General features: G+C 51.4%; 1 protein-coding gene across 1 annotated transcript; it reads right to left on the reverse strand.

Moving 5' to 3' along the window:
- Positions 1 to 4,170: 4,170 nt before the first annotated feature.
- N0V96_012142 (uncharacterized protein) lies at positions 4,171 to 8,708 on the reverse strand (the record flags this gene model as incomplete). Its single annotated transcript, XM_053198467.1, has 2 exons — positions 4,171 to 4,611; positions 4,671 to 8,708. 2 exons carry the CDS (start codon positions 8,706 to 8,708, stop codon positions 4,171 to 4,173), a joined length of 4,479 nt encoding a protein of 1,492 aa, XP_053044121.1.
- Positions 8,709 to 8,955: the final 247 nt, after the last annotated feature.

Consider the following 8,955-nt stretch of genomic DNA (forward strand, 5'->3'; position numbering starts at 1 on the left):
CTTGGATTGCAGTGTTAGTTGAGAGATCCAAGACAGCGTCACTACTGCGTTGAGACAAGTGTTACTTTACTTACATGCATGTATTCTACTATATCCGCTGGCTTGAGGACGACGATATGTCTGCCAAGACCATAATTGGTCACTTTTATAGTCGTCAGCTAATCTTTCTTTCTTAATATGGCTTGGTTATATGACTTACTGAGTGCGATGGCTATGCCACAACCTGTTGTTGCCAACTATAATGAACCAGACTCAGCATCTCGACATTCAGGCAGGTACCGTCACTTTCACTCACCAGAGCCACAACAGCTAGTATGTCATCGATACCAAAGAGCACGATAACCCTTGTTCTCGTGTAGATCCTCAAACCAACCATCGCCGTCACAAACAAGATGCAGAAAACCACGGATGCGACCACTGTGGTCCTTCGATCATCTTGATAAACTTCTAGTGGGATTGTTGTGTCCATGGCTGCGTCAACAGGAAAGAACAGGCAGTACAGCTAAACCGGGCCGGATTCCTGCTGGGGACTGAGGAACTGAATGACGGGCACTGCCCATGCAAGACCACCGTACAGATAAAGGATGTAAGAGAGGAAACGAAAAGTCAGGTTGAACAGGATGAGGTTGTCGGAGATTGTCTATGTGTTTGTCGGGGATACTCGAGAGATATTAGTGAAAGGAGCAGGCAACGCAAACGAACCAGTTCAGTCCATTATGGGGGGTGTTCGCAAATTAAGACGACATGAACGGGCATACCCAGACTTTTCCAAACAGCGTTTGCGCGAGGAATTGCCTTTGGGTCTAAGCTGCCCAGCACATCCCATCCCAGCAGATGACCGCTGCCCGTCGCAATCGAGTCATTCATTTTCTACACAGAACACCTCCTCACATGGAAGGCCTGTAAAGCCGGGCAACTGATCCTGGGAGGGTAAGAGGGATGGCAGACTTTGGAGCGCGGCCGGATTTGTAGCCGCGCGACGTTCAGCATGGAGGAAACGGAGGTGGAAACAGGTTGACGGGGCTTCCCTTCCCTGGGGTCAACTTAACCCACCTACATCGCGTGAGGCTCCACACGTAGAGTCGCAAACCTACAACACAGTATAGAGGAGACAGGTGCTGTCCTGACTCTTCAACTCCCTGCCTTTGTGGTATCGGGGGCGAGAAAGAGGGGTTTGCTAGGAGTTCACACAGGCCAAAAACAGGCTTATGCGAACCAATATTCGAGTTCATGAGTAGATGACACATTCATGTTCGCACTCCTTTGATCACTAAACTCGACCAATATGAACAAATGAGAGAACTATGAGATTGGAGGGAGCGAGGAAGCGGAGCTATACCCTCAATAATACACTTCCCGAGGGATGACCAGAGTTTAAATGGCGGAAAGCCAAGTTGCGAGAACTAAAGAAGCGAATGCCTATAGGCAGACTGCCATATATAGCACTATAACTATCTCGGGAAGAGAGAAGAGACGCCAGTCATGGATACAGAGATCGGATGTTTATCAGAGTTTTCTTCCCATCGCTGTCCTCTTGTGAAGCATCTCTTCTAGGCCACCTGCTGGCCCTTGTCACAACACACAGACATAGAGCCGACGTAAGAATGGCCGCCAGCATAAGCCACGGGAACGACCATAGGTTGGAACTTTGTTTAAGAAAAGAGGGATATGGATACATACCTTACAATGACAAAAAAGAAAAAAAGCACGGACATTCAAGAAGGCTTGCGATGACAGCGGAGGACCTTGTTCGATGACTCCGGAGGTAGGTTACGCATCGAATCATGATGCGAATCTTGCAGAAGCCCAGCCGGGTAGAGTTGGTCCACCGCGCTCAGTCCTCTCGCTCTGCCATCCATCATCCCACCATCTCGGAAGGAAAAAGTCGGTTCTATGGAGGACATCTAGGCGGGGTTTTTCTTTTGTCTTTCTTGGTTTGGGTGTCTATCCGAAATCTTGGGGTCGCATATTTGCCTGTGTTTATCCCATCCTTTTGAACTCTTTCTTCGTCTCCCCACTCCCGCAAGAACGGCACTTGGTTCTCCCGACAAGTTGTCAACAGTTTCGGTCACAAGATTATCAAACGAACGGGTTTAACATCGTTCTCTTTACCAAGTTTACCTCGCGAGTAAACGAAAAGGGCGAGATTGATAAGCGATTGATGCCGCTATATCAGCTTCGCCCACTCGAACTCAATCTTGCTCCACACATTCTACCAATACACCCTTCCATCGATTAATATGCTTGACACGTGCGAGGGACGAAGAGGGCATGCTTCAAAACCTCTATAGATGCGGAAAGGACGAATCATAGAGCACGATGCTCCTCATTGCGGGAGCGGGCCACCTCGGAAGCTACTGCAACCAGACGTTCAGTCATCATGTCATGCAACCCCAGCACGGCCCGCATGCCAATGTTGCTCCTTTTTTCCTCTGCTCTCTCGTCTCCAATACCAACCTTTCCATGTTCCGTTATATAAACAGAAATCGAAGCGATAAGAAGGGCAATGGTAAGTTGAGTAAGTGACCAAAGTAAACGCCTCATGTCCTTGTGCAAATCGCTGGCTAGTTCGACCAACGAGCGTCCTTTAATAGACCATGTAGAGAGTATGAACTATAGACGCAAAGACGGGTGGAAGAGCACGAGTCGCACCCATGCCAGGCTCCGATGCTTCTCCCCTGCCCAGCTGCCGTACCCGGGACAGGATCCTTGGCCGTCGTGGGCCAGCGTCTACTATCGACTGCTTGTCGTGTCCAGTCTCTGTCTCGTTCTGTCTCGACGCAAGTCCGTGCAACATGTCGGTCGTAGTGTCTTCGAGGTTCGTGGTTCGTCACCAGCACCCAAACCTCATCCTTGACCAAGAGGGCAGTGGAAACGTTTCCCCGTGTACGGCCGAAAAGGCGTTCTTTATTTCTCCTATCAACATACCGTCTCCCAGGCTATAGGGTATACATGACACCTACGCCTTCTGTACGGTTCTCCTACGGATGCACACTATTCAGGGTTCTCCTGAAGTTGAGTTGAGCAGAACGCTTGACTCAAGTCACCCCCCCCTTGGGTGCATTGGAGGATCATCGCTTCTTGAAGCCGGGAAATCTGATACATGTGACGAATCTGACAAACCCTCAACGTGCCAAGCGAGTTTGAATGTCACGGCAGCGTGCAAATCAAATTCTCAAATATTGAACGCCTGGAGGGCATCTGTAGAACATCGGGATCGGCTTGCTGTGACGGGTCATATGCGCACCAAAATCGTCATTCATATTTTGGCCAGATATGAATCTGTAGATCAATTGTGTCGAGGGTTTCTAATACCTCTGTTGATTGGTTTCCGCGTCATCGCCGTCGCGACAGACGATTGCCTGCCACGTGCCAGTGTTGCATTACCCCCGATGCTTCAGTGGTTATCTACAGCAGCGCGCTTCGTGGAGCGCACCCAATTCGAGCGCGACAGAAGTGTCTCGATTCTTGGACACATGTCCAGTAAATGCGTTGAAATATGTGAAACAATTCTTCATCCTAATGCTTCGTGCGCCGCCAACGCTACCATCTTACGAGGCCGTGGACATACTAAGGTAGTCGGAACCGTGAGATGGCAATTTCCAACTACAGACGGACAGGACGCATGCCTCGCAAATGAGACTCGCAAATGGTATGCTTCGTTTAATACCGTGATATATCATGTATACTGCGCAAACCTCGAAAACGCCGCCCAGTGCTGAGCCTTCTAAGACTGTCAGCCCCCCCTGGGTTCCATTCCCCATGCAATCCGTATGCTTTTGCCATGGTATCATTGCCGTTTTCCCCTGAAATCTATTTTCATCATATTTCAACAAACTTGTGTCCTGTTTTGAGCCCATTCCTTTGAGTGACCCATGAACTCCGTATTCGCCAACAGCCATTATGGCAATGTCGCCGATGTCGTCTTTGACATCATCTCCTCGCTGCTGAGCTGAATGCCAACTTTGCACAACTTCTCGAATAGTAGGGTTCATCAAAATCTTGCTGTTATTCAGGTGGCGGTTGGTGATAATGCCACCGCGGATATCCGTTGACAATGTCTTCCGAAAACGTCGAAAGAAAAGCCGTTGCACAGCACAATCTCCAAACTGTGTTTTTGCCAGTGTCAACTGTCAATGTCGGCTGCTAGTCAGATAGATACTGACAAGCTTAGCTGGAACTGTCAATCTCTGGCGATGGATCTGTGGTTCCATCCGTTGTGATCTCCGCAGATGTGTCACTGTCTACAGGCCGCGGAGTTACTGTAGGTGTCGGTATGCCGTCGTCCTTTTTCTCCTCAGTGTTACGAGTACTGAACCAGCCGCCCTTCTCCCATTGTCCAGGTGCATATAAACATGAGACGCGGACTTCATCGTCGACAATTCCCAAGAGCAATGTGTTGAGTCGCTTGAAATCGACAGGCTTCAGAATCCACCCATCAAATCCGGCATCGATGTATTTATCCTTCTCTCGTTCGATGAGAGATGCAGAAACTGCAAATACTGGAATACGACCGTTGTGAGTTGCAATCGCTGAGTGCCCGCCATGGTCGCTGGACTTTTCGTGGGCACGTATCATCTTTGTGCTTGTGAGGCCATCTACAATCGGCATCTAAGGAGTCCAGGCGTCAGTCGGCCTCAGAGAAGCCTCTAGGGGTTAGTATGACATACCTGCATGTCCATCAACACCACATCAAAGGTTTCAGGCCTCTCCTGATAGACCGTGGCGCAATCTTCGCCGTTGACAGCATGGGACACTTGGTGACCAGATTTCTCCAAGCGCTTTCGCAAGATTCTCGAATTGATGGGGTCATCCTCCGCAATCAAAACTTGGAGCTTCGTCTCGTCGAAACCCGAAACGATGCTTGGCGCAGTGCCGGCAGTGCTACCGATTGTGCCAGCCTCCGATGTACCCCCTAATTTTGAGCGGCTGTCGACTTCAAAGAGAAACCGTGAGGAGTCACTTTGCTGCGGCTTTGGTGGCATAGATGTCTGGTCAGTGTACTCATCTGGCACCTTGACAGCCCTGACGGGTGTTTTGGCATCTGTGACTGTCGCATACCCGACCTCTGGAGGCTTGGAGGCTTCGATGCTTGAAATGTTGGGGTTGCTTCGGCGCGAGGTAGGGGATCCCATGCGCCTCGCGGCAGCATTGTGGCTCTCCGAAGACCTCGGTCTCTGTGAAAACTCCCAAGACTGCTGCCGCGTAGTCGATGGTCGGTTCATGTCAGCTTCACCGATGGAAAGTGGCGTCTGGATTGCGTCGATCAAGCGATCCGCATCACTTCTAGAGCTCTGGCCACTGGCCTTGCTTCCACCCGTACCTGTCGTCTTCGTACTTTCGAGGCTTTGCGTCTCGGCACCTAGAACATCCGTTCCGCCTTCCTCAGCCGCCGGTACCTTGCTGCCGCGATCGATAAGCATCATCTCGCCATCGTTATCTGGTACAGTTGCCGTTGTAACAGAAGCCACACTTGAAGTAGGGCCCGACTTTGCAGACTTCTGACCGCCTTCTGGGGGCACAGGCACATCGCCAGGCAGATCGAATGGTAACTGAATGACGAATCTCGACCCGATCCCTTGTTCCGATTTCAGCCGTAGCTGGCCGTCCATATTGCGGACGATTCTGGCAACGACGGCCAAGCCTAGGCCCAATATCCTAGAGTCTTTGCTCGCCTTGTCATCATCTAGGAAGATGGAGCTGGCTTCGTCAGTCTCGACGCTCACTTGCTCGAGATCCCTGAAAAGTGTGTCGAGCTGCTTGGCCGTCATTCCTTTGCCTGTATCTTCGACAACAATTTCGATGCGTACCCGTCGTTCGAGTACCTCGCTGACATATAATTCGACTCTGACTGATCCACTGGATGTGTTTTGCACCGCATTGGCTGCAACGTTCGAAATAGCTTGTCTGAGGCGTCGGCTGTCACCGCATACATGCTGCGGCAGTCCAGGATGTTCTATCACCTGATACTCGATACCCTTTCTCTTGGCATCATTGGTGAACGGATCTGTCGCTTCTTGGATGCACATGCCGAAATCGAATACTTCGTCCTTGATCAAATTCTGACCCTCCTCGGTTTTCGTTAAGTCGAGTAGGTCATTGATCACATAGATGAGTGACTTTGACGCGGAATGCGACTTGGCGAGATTATCGCGCGTCTCTTGGTCGAGAGAGCCCTCCAACGCGATCTCCAAATAATTGATGATGGCATTCAGCGGCGTCCGCACTTCGTGGGCTGAGTTCGCCAGCAAGAGGCGTGTGAGACGGCTACTTTGCAATGCAGCCTCCTTCTGTCTCCATACTTCGATGAATTTGCCGTAGACCAAACAGAGAACGGCGGCTGTCTCAACTTGTTCCTCTGACCACTCTCGACATTTCCGAAGTATAGTCTCGTGCCAAGTCTTGAAACTTTTTCTAGGCTCGAGGTAGGCTTGAGTGCCCTCGCGAAGAGTCTTTTCGTACGGGTTCCCGGCCCATTTGACTTCTTTGACTTGCCCTTTGCGGAAGAAGACAATAAAATCGCTGCCTCCAACACTCAGCGGAACATACAGCAAGCCTGCGATAACGGTGAATCCAAGTGGATATCGCAGATCTGGAAAGTCCTCTTTGATATCTTGAGAGGTGATCACTGACGTGAGCTCCCGCAAGCGTAGGTATTCTAGCATGGCCAATGCTTCTTGCGAATGCTCAAGATCGCCCAAAATCTTCGTTTCCCCTCGGATGGAGAGCATGCCAAAGTCTGCATCGAACAGTTTTAGAAGATCGTCGGACGAAGCAATGATGTATCCGGAAGGATTGCTCTCTGAAGGTGCCGTATTGATGAGCTTCCTAGCCTGCAGTCGAGTAGCGTATGATAACCTCTCAATGTTGCGAGACGCAGTGTCTCCCACTAGGCGACACATTTTCCTGATAGGGAAGGAGACACGCATGCCCTTCCTCCCATATGAGTGACAGGCAATGAGACCCCAAAGTTCGTTGAAGGCATTAATGGACACCGACATTGATGACCGTACAGCCATGTTCTTCAGGTACTTAATGTGAATGGGTGACATGGCACGCAGGTAAGAATGGCTGAGGTCCAGTGGTACCTCGAGATCTTCTTTCGCCCTGCAGACCAGACGGGCGGTTTCCAGGTCCCTGTCGTATAGGAGCCTCACCTTGTTAAGCTTATACAGCTCGCGAGCCTGTCGCGGTATGTCAGAGGCGGGGAAGTGCAGGCCCTTGTATAAATCTTTGGTGTGCGAGGTGTCGACGAGTTCCGTAACCACTTTTCCGTTGAACGAAGAATCGAACTGGTATATCATGACCCGGTGGAACCCTGTCAGTTCCTTGACGATGCCCACAAGAATTTTGAGAAAACCTTCAAGATTGATGGCCGCTGCGAGTTGTTCCTGAACCTGGGACATGATATCGAACACCTGCATGGCACCAGCATCGCCTCGCCGTTTGCGTGCGCTTCTTAGCACCCTCAGCGGCTTGCTCAGGATTTCTGTACTCTCCGCCAACTCCTCCGACGTGGGATTTGATTGCAAGGTATCTTCAGGGGTCATCGGTGTGGCCTCTTCCGGTGGTCGTAGTGGGAATTGATGATCGTCATCAACTTCAAATTCGCAGATGACGAGTTCTGGATGCGCGGGATTGATGTGAATTGCGCACCAAAGCTTGACACTCTTCTTCTTCGGAGGGCGGATAGATAGACTGAAAACTTCGGGTCCGTTGATAGCTGGATCTGCGTCCTCATCGCGAATGAAGTCGATGTGGTCTAAGAGGTTATCTTGTTGCTCCTCGCTCAATATATCCAGGAAACTTTTGAGTCGGAAAAGCTGCTGCGGAGAGTGTCCAATCAATTTCTCGGTGTTCTCGCTGGCGCAGCGGACGGAAAATTGGCCGTGACTTTCTTCGCGAATGGCCACCAGTGCGCCAAATCCCTGCACAGCTCCGGGGGTATGGATAGGCTCATCCTCGCAACATTGTAGAACACCGTCGGTGCCTGTGATGACATGATGCCCTTCATCTGTCATGACGTATTTGAAGCGCGTTGTCAGGAGGCTATCGCCAGCCGAGTCCCCGAGGGCACTGGTAGACGATGGCTGGTGCTGCGAATGCTCGTCGCCAGGTAGTGAGTCCTCTTCAACATCTGACGCAACATCCTGGAATATATCCAGTGGCTGTGAGGAGTTGTGACGTGCAGCATCGGCTTGGACGCTGGATATGGGGCCAGACCCGGCAATCTTCCTCCTCGCTTGAATTCCTTGACGATCGCCAGGCGAGGTGACATTGGATAGCGGCGTGGACGCAGAATCGCGACGAGGAACAGCGTCGAAGGCGGCGGTATCGATTCGAGGATTGCTCGGGCGGGGGGCTTGGTATTGGCCATGGTCGGGGACTCTAGGGAAGTAGTCATGCTCGCCAGAGGTTCTGCCGGTGCGATCTACTCGCACGACGGAGCGGATCGGGTAAACGCGATCTGAGGGATCGGGACTTGCAGTGTGGCCGAGTTGGCGATCAGAACTAGCACTCCATGAAGAGGAACAGCTCAGGGGAGCGTTGACGGAGACGGGAGTAGGAGCTGCGGACGAGTCTGGCATGTGCGGCGTGACAGTATCGGAGCGGACGCTGGGGATGGGAGTGGCCTCCGAGGAGGAATCTGTCGTGGAGCGGCTGGCGAAGGAAACGGAGGGCCGCCGTGCATCGGACGGGGCGTCCATGTCCTCGATTGAATCTGGCAAAAGACCTAAAAGTCTATCAACTCCGACGCAGTTATGTGAACAAGTCCTCGCCGGAAGAGGCTCAAAGGTCCGTAGTCAGTGATACTTGGCATGGAGCGAAGGCGCACGGAATAATGTGTTGAACCAGCTGGTGAGGTGCGAGGATGCAAGAGGGCGCGAGAACCTCGAAAGAGGAAGTGGCGAATGAGGGAAGCAGGGATAGAAGAGTGATGCAGATTTGGTGCAA

This window comes from Colletotrichum fioriniae (genome assembly GCF_027942845.1).
Source record: "Colletotrichum fioriniae strain IMI 355084 chromosome Unknown scaffold_21, whole genome shotgun sequence".
NCBI classification, from domain to species: Eukaryota; Fungi; Ascomycota; class Sordariomycetes; order Glomerellales; family Glomerellaceae; genus Colletotrichum; species Colletotrichum fioriniae.